Below are 21,187 nucleotides of genomic sequence, written 5' to 3'. Positions count from 1 at the left end.
GTATAAATCACATGCACATGTTGACATTCACTTTGATTCTATAGTTATCAGTATTATGAATGCCACTTGAGTGTCTGAGCTCTTTATTTTTGACCTTCAGTATGAATCTGTGTCTTTAGGTAACCACTGCATCAGGCACTAAATGTTTCGCATGTCGTTCTGCGGCTGAGAGAGACAAATGGATCGAAAACCTGCAGCGTGCCGTGAAACCCAACAAGGTATTGAGAGCGATGTGACGTCTGATGATCTTTCTGGAAACGTACAAAACTTTAAAGCTCCTTAAACAGAGCAGATAGTTAATATCTTCGTAAAAGCATCAGTTTAAATGTGGAGATGTTTCCATTAGGCACTTTTTTTATTGGGATTAATTGTGTGGTACAGGACAACAGTCGACGTGTGGATAACGTACTGAAGCTCTGGATCATCGAGGCCAGAGATCTTCCAGCTAAAAAGCGCTATTACTGTGAGCTGTGTCTGGATGATATGCTGTACGCTCGAACCACCAGCAAACCACGAACGGATACGGTCTTCTGGGGCGAACACTTTGAGTTTAATAATCTGCCTGCCATCCGCAGTCTGAGGTTACACCTGTACAAAGAGACGGACAAGAAGAGACGAAAGGTGAGAGTCATTATATAGCACAGTACTTTAACATATTCAAGAATCTCTGTGTGAAAATGAAATTTAACTTTGATATTTGACTCTTGACTGTCAGCTGCAGGTAATAATGTGTGTTTATGTGTGTGTTAACAGGAGAAGAGCACATATCTGGGTCTGGTCAGCATCCCTATCTCCAGTATAACAGGCCGTCAGTTTGTGGAGCAGTGGTATCCCGTCATTCAGCCCAGTGTTCTGGCCAAAGGGGGCGGAGTCAGCGGTGGCAAAATCATTAACGCCTCCCTGCGACTCAAATCTCGCTATCAGACCATGAACATCCTCCCTATGGAGCTTTACAAGGAGTTTGCCGAGTACGTCACCAATAACTACAGGACATTGTGTGGAGTCCTGGAGCCTCTGTTGAGCGTGAAGAGTAAAGAAGAGGTGGCGTGTGCGCTCGTACACATCCTACAGAGTACAGGAAAAGCTAAGGTCAGTCATGACTCCGCCCCCTCCTCACTGACATCATTTCCTCAGTTTATATTCTATAAGATAGATTTCATTTCAGATGGTATGATACTTTTATTCTGACGTTTTACTTTTATAATGTTTCGGATTTCATCAACTATAAAACTGATGTAATGTATTGAGAGTATGTTTCCATCCAAAGTTGTGTATTAAACTCACTCAGCACTTCCTGTGTCTGTTTTAGGACTTCCTGTCTGACATGGCGATGAGTGAGGTGGATCGTTTTATTGACCGTGAGCATCTGATCTTCAGAGAGAACACGCTGGCCACCAAAGCCATTGAGGAGTTCCTGAAGCTCATCGCACATCGATATCTAAAAGACACCATAGGTGCGTACAGACTAGGGTTGTGCCAATAGTCAGATATATGGCTGATAGCGGGCTTTTTATGACGATCGTTATTATCATTATCATCATAGATTAACATGCACATTGCATGCTTTTCCTCACATGAGAGGGTTTGTGGGCTTCACTTTGCGCAAGAGAGAGTTTGTAATGCGCACAGATTTCTTCTCGCACGCACCTGGACTTAATGTGCGCGTCTTGGACTCTTTTGCTCGGACCTGAATGTGTGCGGCATGGACTCCTTTTAGCACCTGAATTTATAAGACGCATGACTCGGGACTCTTCTCACCATATGAACTTGTAATACGCGCGGCTCTGACATTTCCACTAGAGAGGTTGTTAGGCACTCAGGGGTTTAAAACCAGCGAGTTATTGTTCCTGCTCCCTGAAATTTCAGAGCGTTTGGGCTTTAATGACATGCTCGGATTAATGGCATCAGTTTTAAGAAGGTTGCGGTGGTGATAGTGTTGCTCTTAGAGTAAATCAGCTTCTTATTGTCCACCAATTAACCCTTGTGCATCGTTCAAAATCTACTACCCTTTCGTGTTGTTAGTGGATGAAAACATCCACAAACTAAATGGCTGAAAAAATGCATCAGATGAATATTTTTTTTCACATTTTTTTGCATAAATCTGTCAATCAACCCCAGTACTGTTCAAAACTACCAAATATTTAGAAAATTGCCAAGTTCAGTGGTGTCAATGATTTTGGGGGACACACAAAATGACAGATTTTCAGTATAAAAAGTGATTGTGGACTGGATTTTTTTTTACCTTTTTCACAGTCTTGGGCATTTCGAAGATGGGTAAAAACATTGCCTTTGATGCATTTTTAGTTTTTGTGCAACATCAGTTTTTTTCCTCCCTCATTTATTCTTAGTGGCTGTTTTTGCCCTATTGACTTCCATTGTAACCACATGACACCTTATTATCATGCATTCTTGATTGTTGGTGTTTTTTCCTTTTGCAAAGTGTCAAATTTGTCATTTTTACTGTTGATCCCCATGTGGCACTATTAACCCTTTAGAAGGCCTGTGCAAGGCAAAGCATTTTTTCAAAAAAATGTGTCAATTTAAGATTTGTCACCAAAAATCATTCCAGTTGCTGAAACACAGAGAAAGTTGTGACCAAATTAAAGGTATAGCGGAAGATTTTCATGCTTTTTTTTTTTAAAAAACCGCCCCTCCACTTTCTTAAAAAAATGCACATGCGCAACACCCTGCCTGCTCCAGAGTGGGAACGCCTATTAAACGTGTGCACGAGAGAGAGCATGCACGAGTCTAGTTCTTCTCTTCGCTCTGTTTACAAGTTGCTGTCGGCATGGCTCATACATTGAGATGTTTACCGTGTCTGTGCGGTTCGTGACTAGCCAGGGCTAGCATCGGTAATCATAGCTTACATCAACTTTTACTAGCAGTGATTTTAAATAGATTTCTCCAAATAGCATGACAAACTTTACCTGTCGAGTAAAAACTTCAAATGGGAAGCCCAACCTGTGTGAAATATTCTCCCAAAAACACTCTGGTTTTGTTTCTTTCTTCTTGTCATACAATTCGTAAACACTTTTTCTCTTGTGACCCTCAGGCATTTTGAAAAAACACACAAGCTTCAATGAATGGCTGAAACTGTAGCTCAATACACATATACACCTGAAAGTGCGCATGTGCAGAAAGCGAACCTAGGGACGAGCACGTACGACGGCCTTATGTCAACACATCATCAGAATGATTGACAACTGGGATGACCAATAGTCTTGATGATCCACCCGGAAAAAGAAAATCTTCCACTATACCTTTAAGACTTAAAAACAAACCCTTAGTGAATGAAAACATCCCCAACAACAGATAAGGGTTAAGTAACTTGTCATAAATAATAAAAAATGAACTAATAAATCAAAAAGTAAACTATTGTCCCGCCCCCTAATACTGTCATGTATCTGCAATCTCACATGCTGATGATAGGACGATCTCACCAAGAGAATATCAGCCAACACTAGTACAGACAATCATGACACTGTCTGTCTGTCTGTCTGTATGATGTGATAATAACTGAGATGTTGTTCATGTGTTCAGGTGAGTTCATTCGTGCTCTGTATGAGTCGGAGGAGAACTGTGAAGTGGATCCAATGAGGACTCCTCCATCTGTGTTGGTGGATCATCAGGCTAATCTGCGTATGTGCTGCGAGCTGGCGCTCTGCAAGATCATCAACTCTCATTGGTCGGTTCATCAGTCTTACTAGATCACCATCAGAACTAAATAGAAAGAAATGATCATACCAGGTTAAAATCAAAACAAAACCAACATTTTAACAACCCTGCAATCAATGTGAAACATTTGACCTTCTGTCATATAGAAGAGATTTTTATGATTTTAAGTTTAGATCGTGAATGAAAATGATAAAGAGCTATGGAGACGTCTTCACAGGTATTCATGTTTTTGTACAGTGTGTTTCCTCGGGAACTGAAGGAGGTTTTCGCATCATGGCGAGTCCGTTGTGCCGAGCGCGGTCGAGAAGACATCGCCGATCGTCTCATCAGCTCGTCTCTCTTCCTGCGCTTCCTGTGTCCTGCCATCATGTCTCCATCTCTGTTTAACCTGACACAAGAGTATCCATCTGAACGCACATCACGAACCCTTACGCTCATCGCCAAGGTCGTCCAGAGTCTGGCCAGCTTTTCAAAGTCAGTTTAGTCTCATCCGTCTCACATATACATGTTAACCATCACTTCTGTCGAGTACAGTTCTCACGCTGTGTTTTGATGTAAATGTTTGTGTCTGCAGGTTTAGTGGTAAGGAGGATTATATGAGTTTCATGAATGAGTTTTTGGAGATGGAGTGGGGCTCCATGCAGCAGTTTCTCTATGAGATCTCTAATCTGGAGTGCGTGAGTAACGCCGGAGCGTTTGAAGGTTACATTGATTTGGGCCGAGAGCTTTCCATACTTCACAGTTTACTCTGGGAGGTCATGGCCCAGCTCAGTAAGGTAATGACGTTTATAAATCCTTCAGTAGTATCGCGATGAGTCCATGAGGATGTTATCAAACGTGCATGAACTTCTGTTGTTTCAGGATGCCATACTTAAATTGGGGCCGTTGCCACGGTTACTGAATGACATCAGCGTGGCACTGCGGAACCCCCAGCTGCACCGTCAGGCCAGTCATCAACCACCTGAACGTTACCTGTCACGGCCCGCCTTCAGTCGACTCGCTACCAATGACTTCCAGAGCCTCATGATGAGAGACCTTAACAGGTTACCCATCTTTCTCTCTCTTTGTTTAAATGCTGTTATACATGATTATATTTACCTTGGTATGTAACTTAGGGGTGGAGGATAAACCGTTGCTGCGCCTGGTCAAGATAACTTAACATTTGTACACGTATTTAAGCACCATAGTTTTAAAACAAGTGATTCTAAACTGTTAAAACACAAACAACAGATGCGTGTGCTGTTTCTATGTGAGAGCAGCGTGTAAGTCACACATCCACTGCACATTGAGCTCATGAGCATTTTTGCCACTTTATTGGTCTTAAATACACATATGCATCAAAATTCGCATCTTTGCAAGTATCCTCATAAACGTGACCACTTAGCTCTTAAGACAAAGTGAACAGCTGAAAAAGCAAACACATGTATAGCAGTATATTAGATCTGGACTTTGGTCTTAAAGGGGAAGTTACTTTGCTCATGTCTGTCACTGGTGTTAATCAAACAGAATTTAGAGAAAACCTCTCAAAGCTCTTAACTAAATCACTTTTCTACATTTAATAAGATATATATTTATATTAGGACTGTCAAAATTAACACGTTAACCCAAATTCATTTTAATTTTATTAACGTCCAATAATGCAACGCTCAATTTCTGTCTGACCCTTGGCCAAGCCCATAGTTGAAATAATTGAGATGCAGCCTTATGCTACGTACACACCAAACACGGGGCATCGCGTTACTTGCTCTAGATTACTCGCGGGATTTAACTTTGTGTCATGCAAATTTTTTGCTCGAGTTGAATATTTTTAACTTGGGCGAAGACGCGTCCGTTTGAGGCGAATAGCGCGTGTTTTTGTGGCAAACACGCCGCCCATATTGAATCATTCGCATCTCCCCACGCGAGGACGCGTTTGATGGCATCTTTGCATTGACTTTGTATGTAATCTACTCACGCAAATGGTTAAACTCGCGTTTGGTGTGTATGCCCCATTAGACAGTAAATGTGACCATTGCTGTCTAAATGATATGGATGTTTTCATAAAAATAAGTTAATTAAGCCCTCATCTAGCGAATCCAATGCACTAAATGGTCGTTTGAACATCAAAAATGATCTTTATTTGTATGTTTTCTGAGAGGTGTATCGTCCTAAACGCATAACTAATACATAAAGGATGTGTCTGCATCCACTTGCGCATCTGACATTTTGGTTTGGGTTTTAAAACATTCAGGAATTAGAAAATAAAGTTCAGGACTTGATTGATGTTAAAATTGTTATTAAGAGAGATAATACTCAAAAACGATCTTACTCGCACTGACAGATCTGAAGCACACAGACCCTGATATATAAACATCTACACAGAATTACAGTTTCAAAATATCAGTTTTAAGAAGCATTCATGCAAATATATCTGTTATGTCTTAAGTGAATGTTTTCTGAAAGGAAAATTCATATACAAAACAATGACTGATGCTTCTGTCGATGCAAAAAATCTGTCATTTGCATAAAGCATCTATATTTGTCCACATCCATGTTGATTAGAGTATTAAAAACTTGAAAAGTGTTAAATTAAGGTTTAACAGATAAAAACGTGCAATTAATCAAAATTAAATACTTTGTGTGACTGACAGCTCTAATATATATGTCCATGATATAAAATTAATCCTATTGTGATATAAGATTTTGATCATATTGCCCACCTTTAGTAATAGATAAAGGCACAGTAAGATTTTACAGAATTTATGTACTACTGAATTTCACTAATTCTGTGTGTGTTTTTAGCTCTATAGACGTCTCTCGTCTCCCGTCTCCGACAGCCGGTTTGTCCGGCAGTGGAGTTCTGTCTCATCCTGGAATGGCTGCTTTCTCGGAGCGTGATCACCGTGGAAACAAAGATGTTTTTTATGTGAGCCGCCCTCCTCTTGCACGCTCAAGCCCCGCCTACTGCACTAGCAGCTCTGACATCACTGATCCAGACCCAAAGGTAAACACACACACACACACACACCTCTGTGTTGTATATTTTTTTCTATTGTGAAGTTGTGTCTGATATCATGAGTGGAGTTATTTTGCTCACGTTTAAAGTTCAAATCTCTTAGAAATTATCACTAATGATGTCACAATGGTGTGTAAAGGAGATGCAGTGAATCTGCTACAGGGTTCCCGCGGGGTCTTAAAAAGTCTTAAAAAGTCTGAAATTTAGAAAGTTAAATTTAAGGCCATAAAAAGTCTTAAAAATGGCCAGATTTTCACCCTAGGTCTTAAATTTAATTAACCCAAGTCTTAAATTTCTTAACTCCATTTATTCCCGAAAAGGTTGTCCGAAAAAAAATAAAATGGTAAATTAAAATGCTGTAGAACTCATCAGTGACGGAGGAATAAGCTATATTTCAGGTGTTGTTATCCGACTGTATACTGTAGGTTTGGCGAGAAAAATCTTTTCTGTGTTAATTTAACCAACTAGCCCGTGGCTTACCAGAGCATTTGCAAGGTTCTGAAACAGAGGACCCAGAAGCAAAAAAATCAACACTGCTTTATTGAAAATCAACTTTAACAGTCAGGCCGTCAAGTCCCGCGCCATCAACAATGAGTCAAATTTTCATATGCAGCCTACCAATGCTACCTCTGGAGGCTAGAGCCTTCGGATTTAGAAACGGCCTTGTTTGCAACACACAACAAACCACGAACAGCCTTTTAATAGTAAATTTCCTTTTCATTTCATTATTGTGTAATTAGAGAGGGGAATAAATGCGATGGCGGTATAGCGCATATTTATGCACATAACGTATGGGTGGAGAAAGTGTAAAACATGTTAACAAGGCACATATCAGCAGCTGACCATACTGATCTTCCCATATTAGTGGATTTTATTGGTCAAAAAAAATAAAAAATAAATAAATAAACAAAGATATAATAAAAATATAATGTTTTGAGAATTTCTGAGATCATTGTGCCGCTTTGGTCTTAAATTTCACTCATAATGGTCTTAAAAAGGTCTTAAAAAGTCTTAAATTTGACTTGGTGAAACCTGCAGGAACCCTGCTGCTAGCATCTGAATAACAAGCAACTAGAATATAAAATATAAATGTGTTTTTCTTGTGTGTGTTTTTGCATCTCAGGTTCTCAGTGTAAATAAGAGCGTTTCTATGATGGACCTTCAGGACTCTCGCATCAACAGCGTGTCGAACCTGCACTCCGTCAACGATATGCTCAACTCGTCTCAGGGGTCTCTCGCCGGGCTGGCCGGGTTCGGTCCTCTCAGGGCCGGAGGTCGTGTTTCGGCAGGGTCGGGCGCGTCGAGCATGTCGGGCGGTTTGCGTCTAAGTCACTCGGGCGGCCTGACGACGGACTCGCTGTCCCAGCAGCAGCAACAGCAGGCGGCCGCCATGCACGTGCCTCTTTCCTTCCAGAACCCTCTGTTTCACCTGGCTTCCGACGGGCCGCAGTACCACACGCCGCCCCACGCCCCCGCCGCGGCACCACCCCCCCTGCTGTTGGCTCCCGAAACCGAGAACGGCCACGCGGGATTCGGCATGCCGACGTTCGGACACAGCGGCTTCTCTCGCAGCGAAGACCTGTCGGCTCTGCGCGCGCAGAACAGCCTGGTGCAGCCCAACATCGTCCACTCGCACAGCTACAGCGACGACTACACGCGCCACAACCAGGCCGATTATGCCCGCAGACAGCTCTCGCTGCAGGTGCAGGTAATATGATTCATGAGGTGTTTATAGAGCGACTACACTTTATGTCGAAAGGGTTTTTTGTCATCTAGTGGCGGGTGGAACAGTTTGCGATTGAAAGTCTCTCCCTTTCCGTTTCCTATCAGGAGAATCTTCAGCAGCAGGTTTTAATGGGCATTGCCCCACAGACGGCAACCGGCACTGGCACGCCCGCTTCTCTGGCCACTCCTCCGACCACCATTCATCCTGTCCGTCAGGCCTCGGTGGCTCCTTCTCCCGCTCAACGCGTAAAGCCTCAGCCCTCCCACCAGCTGTCCATCAGCTCGGCCGTAAACTCCACGCCACCCAAGGCCCGTCCTCAGAGCGGGAACCTTCTGCAGTCGCCCGAGTCCAGCTTCGGGGCGAGGCAGGCCCCGAGGCAGCAGCTGTCAGTGAAGGATAGTCCCGCCCCCGGACTGCCACATCAGTCCAGCACAGCTGCCGAGAACGCAACCGCTCAGGGGAGCGCTAACGAGAATGCCGAAAACACACAGAGCAACCAGCCGGCCAAACCTGCGCAGCAGACAAACCAACAACATTTACTGAAGCCGACCATGAACAAACAAGTCAGTCAAATGTTGAGTTTAATTGACTTACTTATCAAACACTGTTACCTGGTTAGTGATGGGAGTGTCTGTATGTCCCTGATATGTTTCAAATCTTCACCCTAGCTGCTCAGTTGCTTAACGAGTCTTAATAATATCTAATTGTCTGAAACTAGTTTGACATGGCTTATAGAGGCGTCTTTTGAGCTGTCAACAGACATGTTGATATATTTCTATACACGTCTGTCTCATCGTTTTCTCATTGTGTATTTTCTTCAGGGCTCCAAATCTCCGTCCACCCTCAATACTCCCACAGCTGCGTCCGAGCGTACGGTGGCCTGGGTCTCCAACATGCCACACCTGTCTGCAGACATCGAGAGCCTCCGTGTGGACCGTGAGGATTTTAAACTAAAGGAACACTCGAAGAGCATGGATGAATCTCGCCTGGACCGGGTCTGTGTTTTTTTAACGCCATCTACACTTTATACACAATATAAACAGTACAGTGTGTGTAGTGAAGCAGATGTTAGAAGGTATAAGATGCTGAACTTTAACATTATTCACTTTTTTGTGAACTTTCAGCTTCTCTTATTTAGGGTTGGGAAGTTTCTGGTAAATTTCCATTTGAACTTAATCTTGTGAAATTTGCTAATATTTCCAAATTAGAAACTTAACAGGAATTTATGGGAATTATTTGGAAATTTATATAAACTCATACAAACTATAATACCATAGATCAAATATATTTATGCTAGATTTATCATTAAACTTACTTGTCTTGATGTAGGCTTAAATGCAGCAAGTGTGGCTTCTGTGGTAGTAAAGGCCTGGAAAATGGAGGATATTCCCAATTTATTCCCGATATTCCTGTTTATTCCCGTTAATTCTGTTAATTTTCATACAGTAAATTCCCTTATATTTCCATATATTCACGTAAATTCCCTTATATTCCTGCTAATTCCCTTATATTCCTGTTTATTCTGTTAATTCCCATGTATTCCCGTTAATTCCCTTACATTCCTGTTTATTCTCTTATATTCCCGGTAATTCCCATGGAAACACATATACAAACTAAAATACCATAGATCAAATATATTTATGCTAGATTTATAATTAAACTTACTTGTCTTGATGTAGGCTTAAATGCAGCAAGTGTGGCTTCTTTGGTAGGCAAGGCCTGGAAAATGGAGGATAATTCCCAATTTATTCCCATTAATTCCCATATATTCTTGTTATCCTCTTATATTCCGTTAATTCCCTTATATTCCTGTTAATTCCCATATATTCCCAATAATTCCCTTATTTTCCGTTAATTCCAATATATTCCTATTTATTCCTGTTAATTCCCTTATATTTCCGTTAATTCTCATATATTCCCATTAATTTCCTTAAATTCCTGTTAATTTCCTTATTTTCCCGGTAATTCCCATGGAAAGTTTCCAGCCTTGATAATTTCTGAAATTTTGCTTCCCTACTCTTATTACAGCCAGCTTTCATGTAGAGATGTATTTCACTCATAAACACCTCACCACACACGTGTAAAGGTCAGCGTTGTCTCAGCTATTGATGGAAATGCTGCCGTTTTAAACCGTTTGTGTGAAGTATCATCTCAGAGTTTGACTCAAACATATTTAACGTGCACTGATGAATAAGAATAAGCAGGTGAATGTTTGAAATGTGAGACGTGACGTGTGATGTGCAGGTGCGTGAGTATGAAGAGGAGATTCACTCGCTGAAGGAGCGTTTGATGATGTCACACCGTAAACTGGAGGAATATGAGCGGCGTCTGCACTCGCAGGAGCAACAGACCAGTAAAATCCTGCTGCAGTATCAGAGTCGACTGGACGACAGCGAGCGACGTCTGCGCATGCAGCAGATGGAGAAAGACTCGCAGATCAAAGGCATCATTAACAGGTCAGACATGAGCCAGATGAACGCTTTCAGTACTGATCATAGAGCATTCTGGGAATCTGTGTATCTGTGTGTGTTGTAGGTTGATGGTGGTAGAGGATGAACTGAGAGGAAGTGGCATGCCAGAGCTCAAAACCAGAATATTTACAGAACAGGTCTGTACACACGCACACACACATAAACACGCACACACACACACACACAAACAAACACACACACACGTCACCTCTCAGGTGCATCATTCAGATAACAATGACTCTTCCCTCACTCATTGTGTCATTCGTGTTTGTCATGTTTGTGTGTGTTGTGTATGTGCGTGTGTGTGCGTGTGTGTGTGTGTGTGTGTGTGTGTGTGTGTGTGTGTGTGTGTGTGTGTGTGTGTGTGTGTGTGGTAAGGCAGTGGATGCAGTGGAGTATCCAAAGCATCTTACAGTTGTGGGTTAGATGTGCAGTGCTGTGTAGTTCAGCCAGACTGATGTTCGGATTAAACAGTGAATGAGAAACTATTGCTGATCTCTTTAAAGCATTCCGATTGGCTGACAGTGGTAGGATGACCTCAGAGAGGGGGCGGGCTCCAGCGCTTGCCTGTGATTGGCTTGACACACAGCAACCTCTAATCACTTTCTCTCTTTCTGTATTATTGTTTGTTTCGTCATTCTACATGTTTTTGTATTTTGTTACCAGAAGTCAAATAAGTCGTGACTCCCATCGTGTCATTTCAAACTCATGTGACTTTATTTCTTCTGTGGCTGAAACATGACACAATTAAAGCTCATAGTAACCAACAGTTTATATTCCAATAGATCCTCTGAAGTAGGGCTGCAACAACTATAGTAATCGATAAAATCAATAAAAATCCATAATGTCATTTGTTGTCAACCAATTATTTTATTATTGATCAGTTGGTCTGTGATATCACAGGCTCCCGCACCACCATCAGACAGCATGGACACGCGTCCTCCTATTACAGCCCAAGCTGTGCACTTATAATTAAAGTCAGGCGCTGTTTTCTTCTTCTCACTGTGCAATCAGCTTGTTTAAAAGCAAGGCAGTGTTGCCAGGTCCTCTTCTTTTAAACTGCAGGTTGGGCTTCTTTTTGCAGGTTAGAGATTGAGGGATTTAGATTCATTAGTTGTTGGTATTTGGGCTTTTGGACTAATTTGGAATGTCCATTGGGCTGGTTTTGTTACGTGGATCTGGCAACCCTGACAAGTCAGTGACGGAATGAAAAGCGCAAATGAATGCAGGTTAAAAAATCCTTCAATATTAATGAGTTTGTATTTGTTTAATTGTTGTTTTTATAAAAAATAGTATTTAAACTACGTATGTGTTTTAAAGTAAGCGGGAAATCCAGGTTTTTATCAGATAAGTCGATTAATAGAAAAAATAATTGCCAGATTAATCGATTCTAAAGATAATGGTTAGTTGCAGTTCTACTTTGAAGTCAGATGAGAGATTTATCACACATCTATTCATCTCAATTCAGCAGGAGAAATAAAATCCTTTCGGCACCTCTTTCATCTGTCCGTCTCTTCTTCTCTCTGTTCTTCTGGTCTTCTCACGTTGGTTCAGCTTCTGTACCGCATGTGGTTCTCTTCTCTCTGATAGGACGATCTGTTCTCCTTGGGTTCGAATGATTCGTGTCTGCTTCCAGTAGGGGAGGCTGTTGTGACGGTGAAGCCCAGCTCAGGTGTTTCATCTCTGGGCGGTTCCTCCGTCAGTTCCCCCTGGAACGGAGCTCTGCCCCCTCTACCCCCCCGCCTGCACCTCAGTCACAACAGAGAGGTCGGCGGTGACCCGGGCTTCACGCGGGCGGGAGAGGCAGTGGTGACCCGGAGAGCAGAAGGGCCAGAGTAGAATAGTCAGGCTGTATGGAAAGTCAAAGAGAGCGAGCGTGCATGTTTGTGCGTGTGTGAGAGTCACTCATCGATTATATTCAGTTTTATTTATTTGACACTTTTCCTAATGCACATTGATTCAAAGCTACAGAAGTTATTTTATTTATCCACTCTCATGATGGAAAGACATTGACAATAATTTTTACCCCACCTCCTCATTACTTCAATGTAAGAAAGTATTTCATCTACTCATCGGGTGTGAATGGTAAATTAATTTAGCTATACTGACATCTTTATTTATACATCAGAATATAATTGTTAACACATACAGTCAAAACAGGGACGTCTTGTAGATATGAGAATATTTATGATAATATTTAGTGTTTATCATAGTGGCTCTAAAACTAGATTATTTTTATTTATTTAATTTATATTTATGTGGGGGGGATAGACCCGGTCATAATTTCATAACATTCAGTCATACACAAGAGATGTGAGCTGTGTTTAATGATAGTTTATTATTGACCTGTATATAATATAAGGTTCACTGAATTATAATTTTGGCCTCTTGTTTCTCTCTTCAGCCCATTTATGGTGCCCATTCTGGAACTTGATTGGCTCATGCAGGACTAGTGGACATGTTAAACCTCAACCCAGGACTGTATGTTGATTGGCTGAGAGAGAAGAGAGAGGCGGAACTTGAGCAGGAAGAACAACTCCAACTCTATAATCTCTCTCTCTCTCACACACACACACACACACACACACGCTGAGAATATATATCTATACATATATCTATATATTGATATATAATATAAACATATATTCATCATGGGAAATTTTCAGCCAAATGGACGACAATCAGCATCGTGAGGCCGATCGATACAATCACACACTGATAATCAGCACAATAAACAGACAGAGAGAGAGAGAGAGAAAGACTCTTTCTCTTTCTAACTCTCTCTCAGTGTGTGTGTGTGTGTGTGTGCGCGTGTGTTAGTGTGCATGTGTTGATCAGTCGCGGCCTCAGCTTCCTAATAATAACTCAATAACAATCTTGTTGTTTTTTTCAATCCTTTTCAAACATTGTTTTGAGGCGATTGATTCTTTCTGAGCCAATGAGACGTTGTCATAGCGCTCAGAATCCCCGCCTCTTCCTGTCCTGAGAAGGGGGCGGGCTCTCCTCTCCGTGCCTACAGAGCTCCATTCAAAAACAGGGCAAGGAAAGACTTTACGGACGAGTGAGTGGGACGCTCACGATCTCATCCGTGCGATGGACAGACCGAGTTTCTTCATCTAAACCAGAGACGAGCAGAAGATTGCGTGTAATGAAATGATCTTGGTTTTAATGTTGGCATCAGTTATCAGGTGACTTTGTGATTCGATGTGGGCTTGATTCTCGAGAACTAATGGATGTGTACGTTTGTTGTGCGTGTGGTTCATAATTACGCTGTGTCTTAACCAGACGCAATGTGACAAAGCAATCAAACCTTCCTCTTCCACATCAACCCAAGGTCCTGTCCTGAACCGCCTCGACAGCGACGAGCGATGCGAAATTGTGTCGGTCACTTGGTTCGTGTTTTTGCTAGACCCGTATGCACCGCGATCTCGTGTGTATTATACATCAAACATGGGTGAGGAGAGAAGTTTACAATCAAATCTTATATCAAAGGTCCTTCAAGATTTTTTTCCACGGCTGGTTATGACACTGCATTTATTGAGTGAAAAACTGAAATCTAAACTATTCAACTATTTATTTGTTTTTTAACCAAGCAAGAATTCATTTAGCCACACATTAAAGCTCTGTTCCAAACCCTCGTGAACCAATGACGTAAGGCACCCACACAAGATCAATAAATGACCTGTAGTATCTCCATTTAGATAAATAGATTTATTTAAATATGTAAAGATTTAATGTAAAGAAAATGCATTTACCCTAACAGTATATATATATATATATATATTGCACAACGTTTATTGTTTTAATGTACAGTAGCACTTTCAGTAATGGCAACAAGAGGTTTTATTACAGTCATGGGTTTTTATTCAGTGTAGAGATCAAGTGGATCACCAGGTTTTGGAACAGAACACACACACACACACACACACGTGCTGTTTCGTGAGGCTGTCTGCTGGTTTCTGTACATAGAGTTCAGATTTACTGATGGAAGGTTTCTCTCATTTTAGTCACTTGAGTTTTTCTCTTTTCTTGATGTTTGATGGATGATAATCATATACACCAGTAGCTGCTTTACTGGTGCGTGAGTCAATTACTTTGTATTTATTTTATGTTGAAAGTATTAATTTTGTCTGCATTTTAGGTAATAATAGTTATAAAAAATATAATGAATAGTGTTTCTGTGCCTACAGTTCCCATGCGGAGCTCTCCGCAGTCCTGATTGGCTTAACGCAGAGCTCTCTTCAGTCCTGATTGGCTAAACGCAGAGCTCTCTTCAGTCCTGATTGGCTAAACGCAGAGCTCTCTTCAGTCCTGATTGGCTAAACGCAGAGCTCTCTTCAGTCCTGATTGGCTAAACGCAGAGCTCTCTTCAGTACTGATTGGCTAAACGCAGAGCTCTCTTCAGTCCTGATTGGCTAAACGCAGAGCTCTCTTCAGTCCTGATTGGCTAAACGCAGAGCTCTCTTCAGTACTGATTGGCTAAACGCAGAGCTCTCTTCAGTCCTGATTGGCTAAACGCAGAGCTCTCCGCAGTCCTGATTGGCTAAACGCAGAGCTCTCCGCAGTCCTGATTGGCTGAACGCAGAGCTCTCTTCAGTCCTGATTGGCTAAACGCAGAGCTCTCTTCAGTCCTGATTGGCTAAACGCAGAGCTCTCTTCAGTCCTGATTGGCTAAACGCAGAGCTCTCTTCAGTCCTGATTGGCTAAACGCAGAGCTCTCTTCAGTCCTGATTGGCTAAACGCAGAGCTCTCTTCAGTCCTGATTGGCTTAACGCAGAGCTCTCCGCAGTCCTGATTGGCTAAACGCAGAGCTCTCCGCAGTCCTGATTGGCTGAACGCAGAGCTCTCTTCAGTACTGATTGGCTAAATGCAGAGCTCTCTTCAGTACTGATTGGCTAAACGCAGAGCTCTCTTCAGTACTGATTGGCTAAACGCAGAGCTCTCTTCAGTACTGATTGGCTAAACGCAGAGCTCTCTTCAGTCCTGATTGGCTGAACGCAGAGCTCTCTTCAGTCCTGATTGGCTAAACGCAGAGCTCTCTTCAGTACTGATTGGCTAAACGCAGAGCTCTCTTCAGTACTGATTGGCTAAACGCAGAGCTCTCCGCAGTCCTGATTGGCTGAACGCAGAGCTCTCTTCAGTCCTGATTGGCTGAACGCAGAGCTCTCTTCAGTCCTGATTGGCTGAACGCAGAGCTCTCTTCAGTCCTGATTGGCTAAACGCAGAGCTCTCTTCAGTCCTGATTGGCTTAACGCAGAGCTCTCCTTAGTCCTGATTGGCTTAACGCAGAGCTCTCTTCAGTCCTGATTGGCTAAACGCAGAGCTCTCTTCAGTCCTGATTGGCTTAACGCAGAGCTCTCCGCAGTCCTGATTGGCTGAACGCAGAGCTCTCCGCAGTCCTGATTGGCTGAACGCAGAGCTCTCCGCAGTCCTGATTGGCTGAACGCAGAGCTCTCCGCAGTCCTGATTGGCTGAACGCAGAGCTCTCCGCAGTCCTGATTGGCTAAACGCAGAGCTCTCTGCAGTCCTGATTGGCTGAACGCAGAGCTCTCTTCAGTCCTGATTGGCTTAACGCAGAGCTCTCCGCAGTCCTGATTGGCTGAACGCAGAGCTCTCCGCAGTCCTGATTGGCTAAACGCAGAGCTCTCTTCAGTACTGATTGGCTAAACGCAGAGCTCTCTTCAGTCCTGATTGGCTGAACGCAGAGCTCTCTTCAGTCCTGATTGGCTGAACGCAGAGCTCTTTTCAGTACTGATTGGCTAAACGCAGAGCTCTCTTCAGTCCTGATTGGCTAAACGCAGAGCTCTCTTCAGTCCTGATTGGCTTAACGCAGAGCTCTCCTTAGTCCTAATTGGCTTAACGCAGAGCTCTTTTCAGTCCTGATTGAATAAACGCAGAGCTCTCTTCAGTACTGATTGGCTAAATGCAGATCTTTCCTCCGTCCTGATTGGCTAAATGCAGATCTTTCCTCCGTCCTGATTGGCTTAACGCAGAGCTCTCTTCAGTCCTGATTGGCTTAACGCAGAGCTCTCTTCAGTCCTGATTGGCTAAACGCAGAGCTCTCTTCAGTCCTGATTGGCTTAACGCAGAGCTCTCTTCAGTCCTGATTGGCTAAACGCAGAGCTCTCTTCAGTCCTGATTGGCTAAACGCAGAGCTCTCTTCAGTCCTGATTGGCTAAACGCAGAGCTCTCTTCAGTCCTGATTGGCTAAACGCAGAGCTCTCTTCAGTCCTGATTGGCTAAATGCAGAACTTTCCTCCGTCCTGATTGGCTAAACGCAGAGCTCTCTTCAGTCCTGATTGGCTAAATGCAGAGCTCTCCTTAGTCCTGATTGGCTTAACGCAGAGCTCTCCGCAGTCCTGATTGGCTAAACGCAGAGCTCTCTTCAGTCCTGATTGGCTAAACGCAGAGCTCTCCGCAGTCCTGATTGGCTGAACGCAGAGCTCTCCGCAGTCCTGATTGGCTAAACGCAGAGCTCTCCGCAGTCCTGATTGGCTGAACGCAGAGCTCTCCTCAGTCCTGATTGGCTTAACGCAGATCTCTCCTTAGTCCTAATTGGCTTAACGCAGAGCTCTTTTCAGTCCTGATTGGCTAAACGCAGAGCTCTCTTCAGTACTGATTGGCTTAACGCAGATCTCTCCTTAGTCCTAATTGGCTTAACGCAGAGCTCTTTTCAGTCCTGATTGGCTAAACGCAGAGCTCTCTTCAGTCCTGATTGGCTAAATGCAGAACTTTCCTCCGTCCTGATTGGCTAAACACAGAGCTCTTCTCAGTGCTGATTGGCTGGTTCAAACACAACCTGTCAGATTGACATTTGTTGCCATAGAGATGTGGATTATGAGAGTGTCACTTTCAATCATTTGCAGAATCACTGATTCTTTATTAATATGTAACTTTTTCACAACTTTCTGGCACAATTTTCTGATAGCATACAGCCATTTTATGTGTATATGGGGTGGATTTTACTGAGACCGATTGTGATGGTGTATCTTTATCCCCATTGTGTAGCACTTCAGCTCTAACTGACGAACTTTCTGTCTTAATATCATAAAGAAACGGTTCCTACAGAGGAACCCACCCACCAGTTTAGCCATAGACACAGACAAGCCATAGTGTTTCCCCGACCCTCCAAACCAATTCAGGAGTGTAGGATGTATATATTTATATATTTACCCATGGAAATATTCTTGAATGCAGAAGAGATTTGTTCGAGTGGAGCATCTCTACATATAGAGTGATGTTTTGAATGTTCATAATATAATGATTATTATAAAGATATTATTATATTCAAATATTATTATTGTAATTATGAACTTCATTTTATGGACAATGATTAATAAACAGAAATGTCTTTCTTTTTGTGAATATGAAAATGTTTACATTTTTCTGGGGAAATATTACAAAACTTTCAAAAATGTCAACAAACAAACAAATAAATATATACATGCTGAAGAGAAATGTCAGTCAAACTGCCTTAAATTTAAAAAGAAAAACTCACAGCTCAAGTGTGTCTGGATTTCTGTCATAAATCCTTTAATTACAGTCTCACTGCTCTTTAGATTCTAATTCACATTTAAGTCAGTTTACTACAGTTTCATAACATCAGAGCTCATGCTGAAACGACAAGTCTTTAACAAGAACGATAAAGTTCAACCTTTGAATCCCATCAACGTGTTTTCACGTCAAACTGTTGTGGACCCCAAGAGCCGTCAACCGGTGCTCGGCCGGATGCGGCATGCCACACCTCTGGCGAGAACGAGCCTGATGAAGATGCTGTGGCTTCTTGCAGCATTTAAAGCAATGCACAGGTAGTAGCCGCTGTTTTGTACCTCCGTGTAACGCACTTCGAGAGTCCCTTCGCTCAGCACGTGAATTCTATTTGAGCAAAAGAGGAGGGATGGATTCAGTCAGAAGATGAAAGGCACTGGGTCTTCATCTGCTTTGTAGAAGAACAGGACGGTTTGCCCCGCATCCGTACAAACATCCTGTGGTTTGTGGGTAAGAATCCAATCTTGGCGAAAGGTTAATGGCATAAGAAGCACAGGATGCCGAATGTCCTTCAAAGCAAAGACGTCTGAGCGTCACCAAAAGATGACAGTCACAGGTCAACGGATTCCCATTTAACCTCAGTACCTACAGTGTTTCTACAGACTGGAATGCTGCCGACTCTAATGTCACCAACCGATTACCTGACACGTTTAGAAGGTGGAGAGAAGCAAGGTTGGTTAATGCATATGGATCCACCCTCAGCAGACTTCAACCCATAAAGTGCAGCTCCTGTAATCGTAACAAAGCGGCCAGCATGTTGGACTGAACGCTGGTGCTCGGGTGATAGAACAGATTCAAATAAAACATACACTTGATGCCGCAGTGAATAATACAGTATGGAGCTCAGGTAACAGTGGCTGAGGGTGAGATCGAGTCCAGTGAGACTGTCGGTGGCTAGCGAGGAACACACTGAGCTCCTTCAAACTCCCAGCCGGGGAAATGATCAGACAGAGTGCCGAGACATGCAACTGTGAGAGGCAGATGAGTAGAGACACCAATGTCACGTTACACCTGTTAAAGTTCAAGCCACAGCTCGAGATGAACACCAGATCGTTTTGGCTGGCATCCAGTTCTGCGGAGATGACATTTCTCCAAACATGTCGTCCAGGAACACCAAGATCTTGTTCTCGCAGAAGGACATTTGCCGGTCCAGAAAAGTTCCAACTGGAATAATCTTTAGATGGTTACAAGAAAGTCTTAGCATAAGAAGGTTTTGCAGGCCAAGGAAAGCTTCGACCCCAATCACCGTCAGCATGTTTTCACTGAAATCCAACTCTTGTTATTGGACCAGGCTGGAAAACTGCTGCCTCAGCAAAGCCTTTAGGCAGTTGTTGGACAAGTTAAGCCTTTGGGAATTTTCTGGAATGTCGTCAGGAAGAGAGGTGAGCTGTCTGGAGGAGCAGTTAACAATGAGGAGTTTTAGTAAGCAGCAGTCACAGCACTGGGCATTAACTCCTGCTGGTGTCACACCTGTTACCCACTGCAGGACCATCCTCCAGTCAACTACCACAAACCATTGTCAACCAGAAACAGAGTCATGAATCTTGAATCACAGGACATCTTACTGCATTGAAAATAACTAAAGAAAACAAAAAGCAGCAGCTGACTAAAATAAACATAACAAATAACATAGTTGACCAAAATCATTCACTATTCAAAGATGCCAAACATTATAAGTGAACACACACAGCAAAATTATTTAATACAAACAAATAAAACACTCAAACTTAAAGACCAATCTGAAGAGATGAGATTTTAAATGTGAGATCTTTTAAAAAATCCAGATTCACCCCCATGTCATCCAAAATGTTTATGTCTTCCTTTGTAGAAGATTTTTCTTTATTTAGTGAACCTCAACAGTTTATATTTTCAATGCAGCGTCAAAGGAACCAAATGATCCTAACTGATGTGTAAGTGTCTTGTCTAGTGAAACCATTGTCATTTTTAGGTACTTTTTAACCACAAATTAATGTGTGATGCGCCAGCGTGAACTCAGGTAGTATGTCATCACGTCAAAAGGTCACATGACGTATGCGTTGTGTATAAGCTCTTTGTTATAAAGGGTTAAAGAACACGTGTATGTATATGAATATAATAGTACACTCCTGACATACAGAACACTGACCCCTGGTTTCAAAAACAAGGCTTAAGGTTAGTCCTAGACTAAAACACATGTTTCAGCTGTCTCTACTGAAAATAACTTGCACTGACAGATCTTTAAATGTGCCAGTGCCTTTGATTTGTCTGAAGATGCACACCAGTAATATTTATAAAAGATGCTTAAACATCTGAATTGAACTAAGGCGTAGTCCTGGCTTTAGCTAAGCCTTGTCCGTGAAACCTGGCCTGAGAGATTATCATTAAAACTCTTATCAGCTTAAAAACTGTCTGTTTCTGTTCATCACACACAATTCCAGATGAAAATCTCTCTGCTCGACCTCTTCACATAAGAGAGAGAGAAAGCAAACAGGACATGTAAACACTAAACACATCAAGCAGTCGAAATGTTCATTAAATAAAAATATCTGTAAACTTTGATAATAAAGAATTTAATAAATGTAATGAACTTGTTATTAATTCTTTATGGAAGTTTACCGGAAGTTACTCTTGTTTCATGAAAGCTGTTTGTTTATGTTATTACTGCTGAACCGTCTATAGTCACGGACTGTGATATCCTGGTTAGTTTAAGTCCTCTGCCTATATCACAACTCCCAATATAATGAGTATAATAACTGCTATCTGCACTGTGATACTATAAGAAATCACTGTAGA

The 21,187-nt window shown here is 42.3% G+C and overlaps 2 protein-coding genes across 4 annotated transcripts in view; one reads left to right on the top strand and one right to left on the bottom strand.

The window, feature by feature from the left end:
- Positions 1-15,276, top strand: part of syngap1a (synaptic Ras GTPase activating protein 1a) — a 44,879-nt gene extending 29,603 nt beyond the window's left edge. The window contains exons 7-22 of one of the 3 annotated variants that reach the window (XM_055219809.2): positions 120-218; positions 382-621; positions 754-1,089; positions 1,310-1,454; positions 3,541-3,685; positions 3,913-4,149; positions 4,250-4,451; positions 4,537-4,718; positions 6,457-6,658; positions 7,794-8,378; positions 8,501-8,959; positions 9,218-9,391; positions 10,641-10,852; positions 10,932-11,004; positions 12,458-12,718; positions 13,272-15,276. In XM_055219809.2, coding sequence (XP_055075784.2) covers positions 120-218; positions 382-621; positions 754-1,089; positions 1,310-1,454; positions 3,541-3,685; positions 3,913-4,149; positions 4,250-4,451; positions 4,537-4,718; positions 6,457-6,658; positions 7,794-8,378; positions 8,501-8,959; positions 9,218-9,391; positions 10,641-10,852; positions 10,932-11,004; positions 12,458-12,706 — 3,540 coding nt within the window. In that variant the 3' untranslated portion in view covers positions 12,707-12,718; positions 13,272-15,276. The remainder of the gene's footprint in view (positions 1-119; positions 219-381; positions 622-753; positions 1,090-1,309; positions 1,455-3,540; positions 3,686-3,912; positions 4,150-4,249; positions 4,452-4,536; positions 4,719-6,456; positions 6,659-7,793; positions 8,379-8,500; positions 8,960-9,217; positions 9,392-10,640; positions 10,853-10,931; positions 11,005-12,457; positions 12,719-13,271) is intronic. The other 2 variants (XM_055219810.2, XM_055219811.2) reach the window with 2 other exon arrangements.
- Positions 15,277-18,439: 3,163 nt separating this feature from the next.
- On the bottom strand, positions 18,440-19,907 carry lingo4a (leucine rich repeat and Ig domain containing 4a). The gene is given in 6 exon segments (XM_055219181.2): positions 18,440-18,636; positions 18,638-18,901; positions 18,903-19,217; positions 19,219-19,310; positions 19,312-19,487; positions 19,490-19,907. Coding segments are annotated over 6 exon segments (1,368 nt in total). The 3' UTR covers positions 18,440-18,533.
- Between the last annotated feature and the right edge of the window lie 1,280 nt (positions 19,908-21,187).

The sequence above is a fragment of the Misgurnus anguillicaudatus genome, chromosome 20, assembly GCF_027580225.2.
Source record: "Misgurnus anguillicaudatus chromosome 20, ASM2758022v2, whole genome shotgun sequence".
In the NCBI taxonomy this organism is placed as follows: domain Eukaryota; kingdom Metazoa; phylum Chordata; class Actinopteri; order Cypriniformes; family Cobitidae; genus Misgurnus; species Misgurnus anguillicaudatus.
This window is presented reverse-complemented; position numbering and strand designations above follow the sequence as displayed.